General features: G+C 45.1%; 1 protein-coding gene across 4 annotated transcripts in view; it reads left to right on the forward strand.

Annotated features, from left to right (window-relative positions):
* The window catches only part of LOC129344633 (coiled-coil domain-containing protein 50-like), a 49,915-nt gene that overhangs the window by 328 nt on the left and 31,324 nt on the right, over positions 1–18,263 (forward strand). For 2 of the 4 annotated variants that reach the window (XM_055001433.1, XM_055001430.1), the window contains exons 1-3: positions 5,776–6,056; positions 14,458–14,577; positions 18,051–18,113. In XM_055001433.1, the coding sequence (XP_054857408.1) occupies positions 14,529–14,577; positions 18,051–18,113 (112 nt within the window). In that variant the 5' untranslated portion in view covers positions 5,776–6,056; positions 14,458–14,528. Of the gene's footprint in view, positions 1–5,693; positions 5,724–5,775; positions 6,057–14,457; positions 14,578–18,050; positions 18,114–18,263 lie in introns of those variants that run through there. The other 2 variants (XM_055001431.1, XM_055001432.1) reach the window with 2 other exon arrangements.

Consider the following 18,263-nt stretch of genomic DNA (forward strand, 5'->3'; position numbering starts at 1 on the left):
TCTTTGATCTATGCTTTGACAATCTTGCAGAAACTGTTCAACCAGAGAAGGCATATTTAATGGGCTTCATCGCTGCAAGAATCCATTGATGGTTTAGTTGGTTAATCGGCAGGGGCCAATTTTAGTCAACAAGGCAGCATATTAAAGGCACAGTTGTTTATTTTGACAGGGTTTTTTCTTCTGGTATGTTATGATACCATGGAAGGTATTTTTAAAAGGCACCCATAGGTGTATCACTTTTATTTAATTTGTAAGGCATGTTATGTTTCAGGATACCCTGTCCTGAAATCTTAGGAATGTGCAAGATTTCTTAAATGTTTTACAAGGAAGGGCAGAAAGGCTTATTTTTTCCCCCTTCTGTTCTAGCCTCCCACATCAAAATCACCCCCCCCTTCTCCAAAAAAAGTTTTAAAAAAACAGCAACCAAGCACCCTCCATTTGTTTGCCTTTCTCCTTTTCCTGCCTGGATATTTGCCCTCTTCCCCCATCACCTGCACTTCAAATCTGCTAGTACCTCTCCTTTTCCTTGATGGGAAAAGAACCTGGCTCATGGTCCCTTTTCTTTCCTTCTGTCTCTCTCTCTCTCTCATGCACGTCATTTCATTCCATTGCTGCACAAAGTAATTAGGGGCGGTGAGATTTCATGTCCTCCTTGCTCATGACAAGCTCTTTCTTCTCCTTCAAGAAATGATCAATGACAACTGGCCATCAACATTTGCTCAGGGTTGCTTCCATGGAAAGCTAATGAAGAAAGCCCTTTTTTCCAGACAGGTGCTATTATGTTTCATTGGGAGAGTAGGCAGGTACATCCAAGATGGGGGAGATGCACCTACTCTGTGGCTTCCTGCCTTTCTTAAGTACCTGGTTAGTCACAGGCCAGCCCGTTGTTTGTTTTCAACATGCAAGAGAAGCATAGCTCTAAACTGGGCATTTAAGAAACAGCTCCAGCTATCAAGGTGGGAAGACAAAGCAGAGAGGTTGGAGGTTAAACCTCTCCAGTGTCCCTAGTAGAGGACAAAGAGTGGTTCCATCAGTTTGTTTATTGGCCAGGTTAAAAGTGATACTCATCCAACTTGAACGGTAGGAAGTGATCAACTTGCAGTGAGTCTGGCCTGCTCCAAGTCACCAGAATTGTTAACTGCTAACAGTCCACTGTTGAACATCCCTGCAAACATCTTTGCTGTACTGCTGAAGTTGCTCCAGGGTCAGCTGTGCCCAGACTCTGGTTATCTCATACATCTGTTGGACTCAAAGTCCGCTCCCTTGGCTAAAGTTGGAGCGCGCCTGGCTGCCAAAATAGAAGTTCATAGTGCCTTCTTGAACATGGAGCCCTGCTGGACTGGCATGTGCAGCCGTGTGAAGATGCCTTTTCAAGAACCCCAGCCATCTGGTGCTAGAGAGTTTAATGACCAAAGTCCCTCCCCTCAACTCGTTCAACACCAAGGAAAGCAAATCTGGCATAACAAAAACCTGGCTTTACAACACACAACAGTACTACCCCTCCCTCCAGGGAATCTTTTTAACCATTCTGGCAGATCTGCTGGGATGAATTTTCTGAGTTGTATGCATGCATGGGTGCCGTTACTGCCATTGGACAAACATCCAATAAATGGAATCATTTCTTCCCAGAGAGGGTAGTTGTTTGCTATATGAAAAGGAAAGGTGCCCCCTCATGTACTGGAGAAATGTAATATGTAGTCATAGCTATATGTAAATCAGGGCAAATAGCAGCTCTCTCAGGGCTGATGCAAGTCAAGAAAACCAAGTGGGTTGGAGAAAGACTGCATGGTGTGGTCCTCATCCAGATTGGGCCTGTGCATGCCTGGGAATTAAGTCCAGCAGGGAGAATCACGTCTGTGGGCTCCAGAAGGCCTGTATAATGTCAACTGGCCCAATGTAATCAGTCAAGCATGATGCATTTAGCCTAACGTGGTCTTCTCCAATGGGCAGAGATCCTGTAAGGCCTTAGAGACTTCCTCTGAACCTAGTAGGAGTTTGGTGCGTTGTTACAGCTCTCTCCGTCTGAACTTGCCTACAACAGTTTTCATTTGTGCTTCTGCATAAAAGATCCAGGCAGCAGCATGGGTGGGGACGACTCCTCCTGGACCCACAGTCTTTCTTAAGGTCCCTGATTAGTTCACCCATTGGGGCCATGACTGTGGTTGCACCAAGACTGCTGAGCCGTGGTGTGCCTATATCCAAATACATGAAGCACAGAAAACATTACAGTTCTGGACCAAACAGAGATATTTCCAGGAAGCAAAAAATACTCTGTGACTGGAAGAAAGCTTTGTACCTTACAAGAACACAGCCAGGGACAGCTAATGACTCATAAATTTTAGTAGCCACCAGCAGACTTAGGGCTGGTGTGCTAGCGTATTATAGACTTAAAACGTAGTGAGTAAAATGTTGCTAAGAATTCAGTCTTGGTTAAAACAAGATAAAAGCATTTAGAGGTCACCAGAATAACTAAAAAAATCTTAAAAATCTCAGAGCTTCAGGACAGTGTCTGCTGCCACCGCCTCCCACTCAGAAGTCCCCACATATTATACATCTTGCGATAAATCTGTTATAGCAAGTGTGTGCATCAAACCATTGCTTATTCATGCAGTTGTGAATACAGGTGACCTTCTGCGCCAAATTAAATTTCTTTTTAATTTTTACAAGTTGTTTTTTCCTGACAATGCTTAAAAAGAGTGCAGTGAGCTGGTGCATGCTTGCATATAGCTTGCTGGAGTTTTTCTGCACATTGGTGACTGAAGGCTGACCTGGTAAAAGGAGGAGTCTGTTGCAAAGCATTTCTGCATTTTAAGACATAAGGACTTTCTTGGCCAGTCTCTGAGTGACGAGCATACCAATATGAGCAATCATGTGTATTGCTCACGCCCACAATTAACTACCACAGCACCAATATAAATAAATGTGAATTCTTGTTCCTAAAGGTCACATTGCAAATGTGATAGTACCTGCTTTCTTAACTGTGCTCAACCTGTGCTTTATGGTTATCTGCGGGGAGAGGGGCAGAGGAGAGGGTAGCATGGGACCTTAAATTCTAGAATAGGTTCTGGCTTTTGGAATTCCTAGTTCAACAACCAAATCCCTGCTGCATTAATACTTCTTGAGTGCAAATAAATAATCTTACAAAGGAGGGCAGAAAATGTTCTCTAGCCCCCCTGCCCCCATCAAAACTGCCTCCCCTCTCCAAGGTGCTATTTGCCTTAAGCTTAAAAAGACAGGCACTTGCAATTTACTTGTTCGCCTCCCTTTCAGCCTGGGTCATCAGCCCTCTTTCTCTGTTCCATGCACTATATCTATTTTCCTTTAAAAAATGCTCCACTGTCATGTCTAGTTTGTTGGTATTGGCATTGTAATTGCTAGTGGGGCAGACGGGTAGAGAAGCTGAATGAGACTTCATTCCTGCAGGTGGCGCTGGGAACCATGATGAGCTTTGCCGGTTAAAAATCACAAAGTAGTTTTCTTCAGAATGGGGTACCCTGTTCATGCTCTATGGCTCTCTTCCCTTCCAAAAAGCAACACAGGTTAATGTCTGGTTAGCACTAAAGAAAGAATACGAAGTAGTCAGCAAGTAGTGAAATGTCCAGGACTCTTCTTCAAGCTGGATGGTTAAGGACAAGTTTGGGTTTGTTTTTTTTTAAAAAGGGAGTGGGTTAAAGGAGGAAAGATAGCTGGGCCTTGTGGAAAGCAGATTGTAACAGCCTTAAGATGGTACAACAGTGGTGCGATGCCCACATAATTGGAGTGGGCTGTGTTGGGGTCACAACACGGTTTTGGCTTGCTCTAAGGCTACTGCCACAAAATACACTATCTTTCTTTTGAAATTACAAAAGCCAGCAGTAATCCAGATAAAGATTCCCAGGTACCATAGTTAGTCCAGAAAAAACTGAAAAATAATTACAATCCAAAAAGGTTATTTCCCAAGGGTAGTAATATTCTATTAAATCAACCCAAATGGTACAAAAATGTACAAGTGAAGTTCGCCAGCATTCATCAGGGTGAATGTTTTAAAAAGCAGCCATTGGTGATATAGTGGATAGAGGACTAGGATCCAGAGAGACCTGGATTTGAATTTTCGATCATGGAAGCTTGCTGAATGACCTTGGGCCTGTTACAAACTCTCAGCCTCGTGGCGTACCTCACAAGGTTGTTGTTGTGGGAAAATAATAATTGCACTTATATGCCACTCCTCTAGACAAATTAGTCCCCCATTCAGCACAGTAAATAAAGTCAGTGTTATTATGATCCCCACAATATAGCTGGGGAGCTGGGACCGAGAAGCTTGCCCCAGGTCACCTACTGAGGTGGGATTCAAACCAGCAGAGTGCTGATTTGCAATCCAGCCACTTAACCACTACATTACAGTAGATCTGGAGGAGGAAAAAATGATCTTCTAAGGTGCTTTGACAGCTTCTAAGGTGTAAGACATTTGATTAGTCACTCTTTTAAAATATATATCTATATAAAACCACAGTGGACGCCATCATTATTCTGGGGTTCTTCTTTCCCAAAGACGGGACCAATTATTCACCTAGTTCTCCAAGTCTGCAGGATATTTGAAAAGAAAGTAGACAAAAGATCTCAGGAATGCCATAACTTCCAACAACTACAGCCTAACTTGACTACCTGTCTGGAATTAGGCAAGTCTCCCAGCCTCTGCTCCTATTTAATGGGGGTATAATAAAAGTGCCCTACCCTGCCAGGCTGTAGTAAGTATTACTGTGACAATAATGTATGTGAATGTGTTGAAAGTGTGTTATTAGAGCATGATGTGGCATCACATTCCTCATGGTTCTCAAGTGGCGTGTGTTACTAAAGACTGTTTCATTTCGGACAGTTTTAAAATGTGTTTTAACTGTTTTTAACTCCTTTTAACGATTTTGAAATATATTTAATGTTATTTATATTTTACATTACAAGCTGTCTTGAGCCCCTTTGGAGGAAAGACAGCAAAAATAACTTTTAAAAACAGGATTAATTAATAAATATAATCCCAGAATGGGGCTGTTGCTTTTAAATACATTTATGTTGTTTATATTTTACATTGTAAGCTGCCTTGAGCACCTTTGGAGGAAAGGCAGCTGACAAATGTTTTAAACAAAATAGCTAGTTTTGGGTCCAGTAGCACCAACTGTTGGCCTTTAAGGTGCTACTGGACCGACTCAAAAAGAGTCCAGTAGCACCTTTAAGACTAACCAATTAAAGGTGCTACTGGACCGACTCTTGCTCTTCTACTACAGACCAACACCAACACCTTACCCACCTGAAACAACCTTAAATAAATAGTAAAGAGTCCAATAGCACCTTTAAAACTAACCAAACTTTATTGTAGCATAAGCTTTCGAGAACCACAGCTCTCTTTGTCAGATGCATCATCTGGATCTATCTTAAATAAATAAATAAAACCCCAGAATGGGGCTGTTGCTTTTAAATATATTTGTATTGTTTATATTTTACATTGTAAGCCGCCTTGAGCACCTCTGGAGAAAAGGCAGCTAAAAAAAATAATAGTTTTAACTCAAAAATATAACCCCAGAACGGCGGGGCTTTAGGTTCCCCTCAAAGGACGGACTGGCGGCCATTTCCTCACGAGGACGCGAAAGGGCAGGGTCTCCTCCCACTCCTCGGCCGGCTGCTGAGGCGAATCTAGCCGGGGACGGAGGGATGTTCGCCTCAGGCCGCTGCTTCGGAGAGGCAGCCGAGGCGGGGTAGGTACGGGCAACCGCCGGGCGTGTGCAGAGGCGGCCGAAGACCGGTTGGCGCCGCTGCGGCAGGGCGCTCCGAGCTCTCGGCTGCGGGCGGGAGGCGCTCGTCCCCGCCAGAGGCCTCTGGGCGAGCCCGGCCTCCTTCCCCGCCGGCCGCCCTCTCTTGTGCCATGGGAAGGCGGCGGGGCGGCCTTGGCTTGACGACGGCGCGGAGCGGCGACCGACTGAGCGGCGGAGAAAGAGAAGCGGCGGGTGCGGCTCCGCGGCCAGGCCCAGCCCGACCCCCCGCCAGCGCTGCGCCAAGGCTGAGGAAGACGGAGCGGCGGTTCCCCTCAGGTGAAGCAGCCGCCGCCCCGGCCTCTCGCTCTCTCTCTGGAGGCTTTGTCTCCTGTCTCCCTTTTGGGCTCCGGCTGCCGCCCTTTTGCCTCACGACAGCCCTGTGGGGTAGGCGCAGGGAGGGTCCCGCTTTCCGCCCTGGCGCGTTTGCAGATTTGCCTTTGGGGGGTTTTTTGGGTGGGGGCTGTGCTGCCCGCCATGGAAACCTCCAGGGCGACGCCGTGCTCATGTTTTATGGGTGTTGGCAAATGGCAAGCCGCGCTATCCCCTCTTCTCTCCAGTCTTTCTTTCTCCAGTCCTTGGACTGGGAGGGCCGAGGCAGGGTGTGGAAGGCGGGCAGCTTTTGTGTGTGCCTGCTGTGGCGGGTGAGCGGGTTGCTGGTTTTGCTTTGAGACGCATGACGCTGGGCATGTGCAGAGTGCCGCCAACAGCAGTGCAGTCCCAGCCAGAGTTACTGGTTAGGACTGCGCTATGTCAGTCTAAGCCCAATAGATTTAGAGCAGATAGGGTGCCAGCTCTGGGTTGTGAAATTCCTGGAGATTTGGGGGATGGGGGCTTGTGGAAGAGAGGGGCCTCAGCTGAGAATAATGCCATACAGTCCACCCTCCAGAGCAGCCATTTTCTTCAGGGGAACTGATCTCTTTATCGGTTCGAGATCAGTTGTAATTCTGGGAGATCTCCAGCTGCCACCTGGAATCTGGCAACCCTAAGAGTAGAGTAACTCAGCTTGGGAGCTAAGCAGGGTCAGCCTTGGTTTTACTAACTGAAACTGAAGTGTGATGTTTTTATCTTATTATTGTGTTTATCTTTTATTGTAACTTTTAAATATTGTTATCTGCCCTGAGCCAGCTTGTGGGGAGAATGGACTATAAATTTAATAATAAATGAATAAAATAGTTGGATGGGAGACCTCCAACGAAGACCAGGGTTGCTATGCAGAGGTGGGCAATGGCAAACCACCCCTGTTAGTCTCTTGCTTTGAAAACCCCAGCAAAGGGTTGCCATAAGTCACCCTATGACTTGAGGGCACTTTCCACCACTACAACTGTGCTTAGGATTGCACTGTGAAAACCGTAACAAAGGGGATAGCTTTCTTGCTTTCAGTGCATGTGGGCCTCTACCCAGCAAAAATAAATAGCTGCGTGCATAGGTGAAGAAATCTATTGGCGGGGGGAGGGGGATGCCTTTTAGGGAGCAGTAGGATAAGATTCCAGTGGCACCTTAGAGACCAACCAAGATTTTCAGGATATGAGCTTTTGAGAGTCAGAGCTTCATATATGAGTGGAGGGACAGTGTTTCATCGGAGTAGCTTCATATTCATTGAGCTTGTGCAGGTGCTTTGGTAGTATGTGAAATGGAAAAGCCAAAAATGCACATGGGAATGCGGACTGGCATATGTGACTCAGTCATCAGTCCAAAATACAGCAGCTGGGCTGTGCTTACTCCTCTGAGCACAGCCCTCTGGTTTTGAAAGATCCTACTGAGTTTCTCAGCACAAGTCAGTGTTCCCAGTACTGACCTTCAGAGGTCAAAGAAGTCTTGGACCGAGGGACCCTCTTGAATCTCCTGGACCTTCAGTGTCATCAACCATGTGCCCCTGAGCACTTGCAAACTACTTTTCCTTTCCCCTTCATTTTGAAAAAATAATGCCTCTGATTTACCTATGGAGATTATGCTACTGAAGTTGCTTTCGGGAGCAGTAGCAAATATAAATCATTTGCTGTTTTCATGTCATAATAGCCACAAACCAGGAGGATGAAGGTTTTGGCTAATCCTTGGGGGGTTTTTTGTGGGTGGTTGTGCTTGATACATGGCCATGTCATACTGATATGGCCATGTCTTTTAAACTCTTTTGTGACAATGTGGTGTGAAATAAAGGGCTTTTTTGTTTGTGGGTTTTTTGGAGGGGGTGTGGTGAGTAAAATGGAGAATTTCTTGAATATGACTTTCCATCACACTAGAGGCTGTCTTGTGATAGCTGTATGCAGGATGCGGAACACAGAGATACCAATTAAGCCATTAGATGCTTGATTTCAGACGACTGAACAGTCCAGCTCACTGGACGTGGGGTTGCCATCTTTTGGGACTGGCTTTGTTCCTTTGTATGTAAAAACAGCCTGATGCACAGAAATTGAGCAGGAGGAGTTTCTCTGCTGCCACTTTCCCCCATAGGAAAAGCAGCATCCTCAAAAGATAAGAGATTCATGCGCACATACCAACCAAGCACACTCAGCAGCTATATATATATGTCCTTACTTGGTAAAAGTTTCTTTTCAGTTGCTATTTCCAGAAGGCATCTTCTGTGCTCAAATTCCTCTGGGAAACTGTGTAAGTTTTAGTGGCGGCTGTGATCAGTTGGGAAGAGACCTAGTTGGAGTTGATTGTGTTGGATAGAACAGGGTTCACATTTAGCTGGTAGTTTGTTTAAAATGTTTATGTCTCTCTTTTCTCCCAGTCAACAAGGCTTCAAGCAGGTTTAACATTAAACTTAAAAAACAAAAGCAGTCTGACAATAAATGCAAGTAAAAGGAAACAAACCACAGCCTCTGCTGATGAGCAGCTAAAAGCGCATTTGTTCAGCTTTTTGCACAAGTGGCAGAGGACTAGAATTAAAAAGAGGAGGAAAGCGGAGTTTTAGGATTTTCTTGTTAGCCAAGTAGTTTCTGGAACCTCCCTTAGATTGCATCACCTTTCAAGCCATCTGTTTATGTGAAATAATATTTGGGATATCTATTGACAGAATCTCATTCTCTCTGTGGTTCCTCATTAGTATGGCTCCTTATCTCTCGTTAAGAAGAGAACAAGGAGGGAATTTCTGTGTCCTGTCAAGACAATGAAGAGATGGCAGAGAACTGAAGTTCCAGGAATAATTGAGAAAGCAGAGTCTGGATGAACAAGATCCAAAGACTTTTAGAAGCTTGGTGATCTTGTTAACACAAATATTCATCTTATCATGAAACACGTCACCTCACCGGAAAATAACCAACATAGCATCTGTCTTTTAAAAAAAAGATTCTGACAGGAGCCAAGAAATTACAGGCCCCGTAATTTCAACTGTCCTAGGTAAATTGATGAAAAGCATCATTAAAGCTGCAGTGTTGTTTTTAAATGTTTGTTAAACATAAAGAAGAACAAACCTTGCTGGGGAACAATCAGCAAGGCTTCTGCAAATGGAAGTCCTCAGACTTGCCTAACAATGAACGTCTAGTTGCTGGGGAGAGGCAATGGCAGAAGAAGCCTGTGGCTTTCTTGCCCTGTTTATGGGCTTTCTTGAAAGATGAACTCACTCAGCAAGCAGCCAGGTGTTCCTGAAAGGCCTATAAAAAGTGTTACTCCCCCCTCCCTCTGCCCAGCAACTGGATTTCAGAAAGTTACTACTGGATCATTAGGAAGGATTGAAAATAAAGCATTGTAACTGCTGCCGTAGCCCAGGTGAGCCGGATCTCATAGGATCTCAGAAGCTAAACAGGGTTGACCTCCAAGGAAGACCAGAGTTGCAGAGGCAGGCAATGGCAAACCACCTCTGTTAGTCTCTTGGCATGAAAACCCCACCAGCAGTTGACATAAATCAGCTATGACTTGAGGGCACTTTCCTCTCTCAACTGCTGCTGTATATTTTTTGTTAAAAACTTTCTCTTTAAGAAACCAGTGAAGGTACTTACAAAATTAATTGTGGGCCAAGAAATTTTGAAATCGTAAGTTAAGTCTTGTCATCTTCTGGGCCATACCAGGGCATGGATAAGCATGTATAGCTTGACATTTTCATGTATCTTTCCTACTTTGGCTCTATGCAGCTACTTTTTCCCTTGTTCTTGTTGCTCCAGTTCTCATCCAACACAGATTTGGGACACAACACTTAATACAGAATTAGTGCTGTATATCTGTATAATAAGGGTTTGATTACATGCTGAAATTAATGTTAGGAAATAATCCCTTGGAATGAATAGATGTAACAACATCTATTGGAGGGGGGGGGAATTTAAGAAAGCAAGAGAAAGTGTCACAGCATGGAGCCAAAATTACAAGGGAGCATGGAAATGTCTTGACTCCTAATGCAGTATGAAAGTTAAAATGTGTTCTTTTAACTAAAACTCCAGGGATATGGAGGCTTACGAATTGAGTTCAGTAACTTCAAATAGTGGTCAAAATCTGGCTGTGTTGGTCTATTAGAACAAAGGTTTTGGCGGCTGTTTCCATATGGATGATTTGCCTTTTGGGAAGGTTTTTTTTTTTCTTCCCCATAGCATCGTGGCACTTCCATGCACCACCCATGTTTTCCTTAACCTTTCTACAATCTTTCCCAAACCTGCTTTCCTGCAGTGTTTTGGGAAAGATTGCAGCATAACCAGGCTGGCTGCTGTGCGGGTGGGAAAGTCTGGATTTTCCTGGTACTGCCCACTCAGCCGCCATTTTCCCTGCCCCAGTGTCTGCAGCAGAAATTCTTTCTCCACCCTGCATGCCACCAGGAGGCTGTTTTTAAAAATTGGCAGTTGGCATATCAATATAATAGTATGTTGATATGTCTGGTTTAATTTTAAAATATCCTGGACCACCACAACCCCACAGTGGCTCCCAGGGGGACGGGGGTGTGGGGCAAGGAAAATGTAGGGAAAGCTGCCATCAGGAAGCCCTATTGCCACTGTGCTTCACTGGCAGCTGCAACAACATTGGTTCTTCCAAAGGAAAGTGTTGCCATGTGGAAAAGGCCGGCTTCACTGGGGGTGTGTGGTGTGTGCCTCTGAGTTCCACTTTTTGCCACAGGTGGTCTCAAACCACCATGTTTTGGTGCTCCAAAGGATGCTTCTCCATTTGTTCACTGTCCCAGCACTGATGAAACCTGAGGATTTTTTGTGTGTGTGCAAGGTAGGGAAATACAGGAAAAGTTGGTGTTCATGAGGGATTGTGGGGAGGGTAAACAGTTGGGAATTCCAAACTCCAAAATCTCCCCTTCTTCTGCAGTCTAACACTCCATTTCTCTAAGTAGGTGTGCCTGCCTGGCCTCTTCCATTGGTCTTTTCCTGCCTGCTTTCCTTTTTTTGCCATTATCTTATTTAGTTGTCTGTGCATGACTGTTTAATTAGCGTCTGAGGAAGTACTTTTCCTCTAATCCTAATTAACTTCCCTTCCAAGATACTTTTAGCTTAAAACTGATCAGAGTCCTTAAAAGCTTATAGCATTCTGTGTGCCAGAAGGCCAAGGTGGCTAACGGTGCCATTCTAAGCACTTACACCTTTTTAAGCCCCTTGACTCCAATGGACTGAGAAGGGTGTGACTCCGCTTAGAATTTCACTGTTAAGGTACCATACTAGAGCAGCTTTGCTCCTTCTTCAGTGTTCTGATCTCTGAAGCGAGGAGCACAGGTTAAACCTTGTTTCTTAAGACCTGCTTTTGAGGAAGGGAGGGGAGGAGTAGAAGAACACCAGGTTTGCATTCAAAAGGTCCCAAGTTCAACCCTTGGTGTCTCCATGAAAAACCTTTTCTGCCCATCAGAGTAGACAGTGCTAGGTGGACCAATGGTCCAACTTGGTGTGAGGTAGCTTTATATGATAATCTTGCTTAGGAGGAGCCTGCACTAATTCCTCCTTCCAAGATGCCCCGAAGGCCAAATTCTCCTCCCCTGATCGTTAGACAGTATAGGTTCCTGGAGAGCAATGAGCATGCTCAGTCTTCATCAGCGCTTCATCAGTCCATCAGAATCTATAAATTAATATTCTCCTGAGCACTCAAGAATGTGCAAATACCAGCCCTGTTTCTCTGTCCTACCAATAAGTATTTGGCTTTCCGTGTAGGGCATGAAATGGAGCGAAGGGAGCTACAGCCAAATGATGCTGTCTGTCCCTAGTGTGGAACAGGAAGGAAATCCCTCTTGAGTTTTCCCACAAGGCAGGAGAAGAGCAGGAGAATCTTCCAAAACTTTTGTTGGGTCTGAGGGAAGCTTGTGATGCAAGGAGTTGCCTCCTTTGGAGGGGGGCCTGGCTCAGTGGTAAAGCTTCTGCTTTGCATGCAGAAGGTTCCAGGTTCAATCCCCAGCATCTCCAGTTTACAAAATCTGGCAGTTGGTGATGTGAGGGACCTCTGCTTGAGACCCTGTAGAGCAGCTACCGGTCTAAGTAGACAGTACTGACCTAGATGGACCGAGGGTTTGAGTTGGTATAAGGCAGCTTCACGTGTCCCCTTGCTTTTGCAAGCTGCTCTTAGGTTTAGTGCCATACTGATACCACAGTCTGTAGGTATTAGCTACTGAGAGGTCCATAAAAACCATCAGGAACACATCCCCCCGCCCCCATGTGTAGATCATCCAGTCGAGTGACCAAGGTGGTTTCTGTAGGCGGAGAAAGCGTATTGGCAAACAAACGACGTGGAATGATTTGTCTTGATTTGAGAAACGAGACTGGCAGAGCGCTGGATTTAGAAGGAATGTAGCTCTGCTGGGCATGGCACCGTAGGCCACAATTACCCACGTGCTGATCACATCCTGGTTAAATTACATTGATGTGTTCTCCTTGATGTTGGCTTTGAAGGCTGTGTGGAAGTGTCAGTAAGTTAAAAAAAAATGTTGTCACCAGTCTGTTGACTGGGAATAGCCGTAAGGAACGTATTAACCCTTTATTGGAATATCTACACCGACTGCTTGTCTGTTCATGCGCACAATTCAGTGTTGCTTCTTACTTTTAAAGCCTTAAATGGCTTAGGACCAGGGTAGCTGAAGGAGCACTTTCTCCCATGCTGTCCTGCCTGCTTGTTGAAAGAGCTTCAACCCAGACCCTGTTCTGTGCGCTCCCTCCCTCAAAGGAGAGGCAAATGGCAACTAGAGACGGGCTTTTTCTGTGTGTCACCTGACAGTTACAGTGTGTGCTGTCTCACCTGGTGTCTCTTGTTTTAGCTTCCAGGCCAAGACATTTTATTTGCTCAGGTTTTTATCTGAATCCTTTTTTTCCTGTACCGATTTGTGCTGTTTTATTATTTGGCCATTCAAACATTTTTTTTATATCTGCTTTATGATTTATTTATCATTTTGTCATTTTTGGCCTGTTGTATAGTTTTGGGGGATGTGCGTTTTTCCTCTCTATTGAGCTTTTATTTCTTGCTTTTATGCCAGTTCAGGTCATTATAACCTCCTGTTGTTCCATTGGGTTGGTTTTATAATGTATTGTTAGCTGCTCTAATGGTTCGTTGATTGTGTTACAACTTTGTTTGTTTTGCTTTCTTTGGAAGATGGTCTTGGGCAGCTTTACTCTGGAGTGCCAGCAGAGAAGTGAACCTAAATAAATAAACCAAGCTCTGACAGTTCTGCGTCCTTTTTAAACGGATAGATGCAGAAACAATATCTGTCAGCAAACAGACCCCAAGAAACTCATCTCTCACATTTATATGCTGCAGGAATTCAACCAACCCTTAGTCCAAGGAGCTCAGATCATCTTTGCTCTCTCTTATCCCCATAGCAACTCTTATGGGATACACTAAATTGAGAGGTAGTAACTGTCTTTAGGGCTATCCTGTAAGTGTCATGTCTGATGGGGAACTGGAAGCTAGGGTTCTGCAATCCTGACACAGCCACATAAACCTTGCACCTTTTTTAGAAGCTCCCAGAGACCCATCTACTCCTGTGGACAACAGGAGTAGATGGGTCTCTGGGAGCTTCTAAAAAAGGTGCAAGGTTTATGTGGCTGTGTCCAGTTGTGATCATATTTTGAGAAGCTGATAATTAAATATTGGTAATTTTTAAAACTGCTACTGTTTTAATATCTGTTTTAAAACTTTTAGTGATTCATAGAGCCACGTATCTCGTTTCTTTGCTCCAAAGGGAGATTTGGGCTTGTATTTCTTGTAAAACATCTCCCCACCTCAACTCCACATCTCCCCCTCCCTTTTTTAAAAAACTGTAGGGGAATTTTATAGGCAGTTTGTGCTGTGGCTGGGAGGAAGGGAGGGCGCCTGCTGTTCAAAGGAAAAACTGGAAAATTCTACTGAACATGCCGCAGTGGTTTCAGGGAACCTAAAGAAACTCTTTCAGTCTGTTTTGAATTGGTTATAAACTGCCTGAACTGCATGTGGAGATGAAACAGAAATGTTTTCAACTGATAGATTCCTGTCCTCTTTAGCATTTTTCGTAGTTAATGAGTGGCTGCCCTCAGTCCTGCAGGAACAGGGAATCATTTTCTTGTTGCTGTTCATCCCTCACTAAGGAAGATCATTTCCTTTTGCTGCGGCCTGAGGGAAGATCTTTATGAGATGCACATCGGGCTGCCAAATTCAGCAGGATTGTCTTGTCTTTGCAGCTTTCAGGAAGTTTGTGATCTCGGCTTGTGCAATGTTCATCCTGTCGCCTCTGGCGTCTTTGAAATCCACTCAGGTTGTCATTGCAGAGTCCTAGTAACTCACGTTGTCTCTTGTTGCACAGGTTGTCTTTACGCTCTCAGGAGTGTGTGAAAGCTACTCAGCCCCGAGACACCAGAGCACCCGGCTTGGAAGATGACTGGAGTTCAGATTGACAGCTCTCGACTGCCTCCGGTTCAGGAAGGTAGGTTTTCAAACTGGCTGAATTCTTAGATCTGGTTGAAGTCTTAGAACTGTTTGTAGACCTAGCCTGGATTTAATCCAACTTTGAAGATGGTAACCACATATTTGCTAGTATGAACAACCAATTTGCACACACCCTGGTCATCTTTTCTCTAAACCAGTGATTTTCTCTAAGCCGATGGTTCTCAGACTTTTTAGTGGAACCACCTTCTAAATGTACTGGATGCTATTGTACCATGCTGGATGAAATTCCTCCCACTTAAGGAACCTTCCATCAACTGAAGCAGCTGTTCCCTGAAAGGAAATGCTGCTTACGTTGGAGGAAGGCTGCTTAGGCTGGAGGAGGGCTTCAAATTTTGCTTAGTGAAGTGTAGGATACAGGCCACTGTACTTTTGGGGAACCACTGGCCAAGTAATTCCGTGCTTACTTTCACCCTTCCCGGCATTAAAGTCAGGAATCTCACCTTTAACAGTGAAGAAGGTTATAGTTTATTTTCAATGTTAGAATTTTTATAAATGTTCAAGTGGAAGAATCACATGTCCCCCCACACTGTCTCTGCTTCCCCCCCTTTCCTGATTCTTCCCTTCTCTCCTTCTTGGCAGCCCCAGTGGTCTTTCCCCTTTCCCTGCTTCCTTTCTTCTCTCCCACCTCCCTGCCTACTTTTCTCCTCCCCCTGTCTTCATCTTTTCTTCCTGTCCTTCTTTCATTCCTTTTCCCTGCTTCCCCCCCCTCCCTCCTACCTACCATTTTGAATCTCCCACTTCCCCTGTTGGCTGACACTAACTGAGGCATGGAAGGCTCTATAATGTTGTTTGGGGTGGACTTGTGACCTCAACATGGCTACGGAGATCTTGCAACGTAGTCTCCTGAGATCTCAGTCAGCGTTTTTTAGAAAACTGGAATGATTGGTGGGGGGTGGTTTGACCTCCCCCCACCAAAGTGTTTTTCTTTTTGAAGATTCAGGTTCTTCTGGAAACCTGGAATTTTCCTGGGTTTGCTGAAACTTCTCCTTTATTTGTATGTGGTCCCATTGTCTGGGTATTTTGATCCTCAACTTGAGGCCAGGTTCAGATTTTGATATATGATAGTGTTACTGAGCAACATGGTTGTTGTTTTTCATGGCGGTTTTACACCCTGGTCTCCCTTGTCCTGCTAGGCTTCTGAAATGCTTACTGTGTTTTCGTTGAGTGCTTGATGTTAAAGCACTCAAATCTGCCATTTTAGCCTGGAGACTTCTAGCATTTGTATACAAACACCTGTCCTTTGTTTTGTTCTGCAAGTGTTGCTAGCATGCACGTTTTCCCCAGTGGCCCTTTGGTGTCCTTAAATGGCTGTCATTGCCTGGCACACTCTCACTATCAAGTTATAGCCCATCCACATCTAGATTACCATCAGCATCAGCCCTTGCTTTTAATGGCTGGTTTTGTTTTGTTGTTCTAGTTGTGAGCTGCCTCAAGCCAGTGTCAAGCCAGAGGCGGCTTATAAATTCTGTAAATAAACAAGTAGAGATGAGTCACCCTGAACCAGATGGTCTCTAGCTCCTGTTCGTTTCCCCCCTAGGAGATAGTTTAAAAGCTGCTTTGTGTCCTTGTTTAATAATAAGTGCCAGCAATCAGGTTTAATTTCAGTTCAAGTGGAACCTGTTCCTTTTGCACAGGGTTGGGATGCCCCAAAAGGCTCTCCAGTACCTAACAAATCAAAACTCATCCTCCTTGCTCCACTGTTTCATCTGCTCACAGAGACCATAATACTGTAGCTGGAGATGGGATGGCTTTTGCTCTGGTCCAGATGGGATAGTTTAAGGACAGTCTCCTTAGAGTGGCCCCTGAGTGATACCAGTGTATTTGTAGCAGAAACTGACCCCTTTGGGAGAGAGTTCTGGCTCCACTGTAAAGTTGGCACTAACTACCAGGACGGGCTTCACAGGCAAGCTCTTGGCTACAGCTGCAGTACGTACTAAGTCCAAAAGAGAAGTGTTCCAGCTTGAAAATGTTTTTCTTTTCCTTTCAAGTGAATCAGTGGGCAAACTTCTTACTATATCTTGGTAACCATTTGGCTGAGCTGTCAGTGTAAGGAGCCTGATGAAATTGCTTGGGGCTTCGTTGACCCATGCTCCTCCCCACACACACATTTGGCCATCCCTACACTAAGCCATGTCAGAGCCTTAGCGCTGAGTAATCCTCTGAAGTGAGAGGAACTCCCTTCTCTCATGCCTTCGCTTCTGTCAACAGTGGGATAAGTCCTGTGCACACAGAGAGAACTTTCAACACATAATCAAGCTGCAAAGTCTTGGCAGCTGTGAAGCAGTGGAATGCCGCCACGGAGAGGGGGCTGGCGTCGGTGGCAGGGAGCAGGGTTTTGTTGAGCACACCCATTTTCTGGCAGAGCTTCTGCAGGGAGGTACCTGTTGATTTCGGCAGGCTAGCTGCATTCTTGGTGAGGGTGTTCACGGAGGTGGGGTGGTGTTGCTGAGCCTTTGACAGATGAGACCCTTCAGTCAGACAATGGTATTTCCCCCCTTCTCTTTCTCCATCTGTCTCTCATACATTTTTCCTCCCAGAAGCTCAGGGTAACATACATGTCTGTCCCTCTTCCATTTTACCCACACAGCAAGCCTGTGAGCTTCATTGCCCTGCAGGGATTTGAACCTGAGTCTCCCACAACCTAGTTCAGCCCTCTAGCCACTGCACTAGCGCTTTTGTAGTACAGTTGTTTCCATGTGGCTAATGGCTCAAAACATGAACTGTGGAATGGGAAGTCCTTTGTTTGAATCTTGCCTTTGTCATGAAATCGCTAGGTGGTTTTTAGCAGGCCTCATTCACCTCCTCTCCTCTCCAATATGCGGTAGTAATGCCTAACTGCCTTATATGGGGTTTTGTAAGGAACACTGAGAAAATATCTGTGAAGTGGTTTCAACATTCAAAAAGCACTATCAAAATGCTTAGCCATATAATAAATGCTTTTATTTATGCTTCCTCCTTCCTCTGGCTGTGCCTTTTTCGATATGCTCAATGGAGTAAGAAGGGCCTCTTTTTATTCACCCAGTGAAAGAGTGAAGACAGATGTGTGTAACCAGGGCTTTTTTTCAGCGGGAACGCAGTAGGACGGAGTTCCGGTACCTCTAATGTCCAGTGGCCCCGCCCCCTGATCTCCAGACAGAGATGAGTTCCCCTGAACGAAATGGCTGTTTTGTAAGGGGGCCCATGTGTTTCTCCCCTCATTTTCCTCTTGAGAGTTCCACCACCTCTTTTCCCAGAAAAAAAGCCCTGTATGGAACACTTTTAAATCACCAGAGCCAGTCTGAAAACACCCTCACTGCATTTAGCACAAGCATAACTTGGCATATGGGGCCAAGATCATTTGCTGCTGGTGAACAGGTGAGTACATTCAAGGAGATCCTACAGGGAACGCTTGTGCTGGTAATGTGGATGTGAGTCCCGTCTTGATGAAGTCTTTGTTCTTTTTCTCTGCAGTTTGCCGAGATTTTGCTGTCCTTGAAGATGGAGCTTTGGCCTACTGCCTGCAAGAACAAGAGAGTAAGAGCTGGAACTTGGGGTGATGGACCAGGCTTAACTTTAGCCTCCTCTAGCTGGTGCTTTAACTTTTACTAGGTGTTTTTCTTCCTGATGTTCCTCCAGCATTTAATGCTAGAGGACAAATCTGAGGCAGCCAAGAAATGGGCCAAG

The sequence above is a fragment of the Eublepharis macularius genome, chromosome 17 (assembly GCF_028583425.1).
Source record: "Eublepharis macularius isolate TG4126 chromosome 17, MPM_Emac_v1.0, whole genome shotgun sequence".
Classification (NCBI taxonomy): domain Eukaryota; kingdom Metazoa; phylum Chordata; class Lepidosauria; order Squamata; family Eublepharidae; genus Eublepharis; species Eublepharis macularius.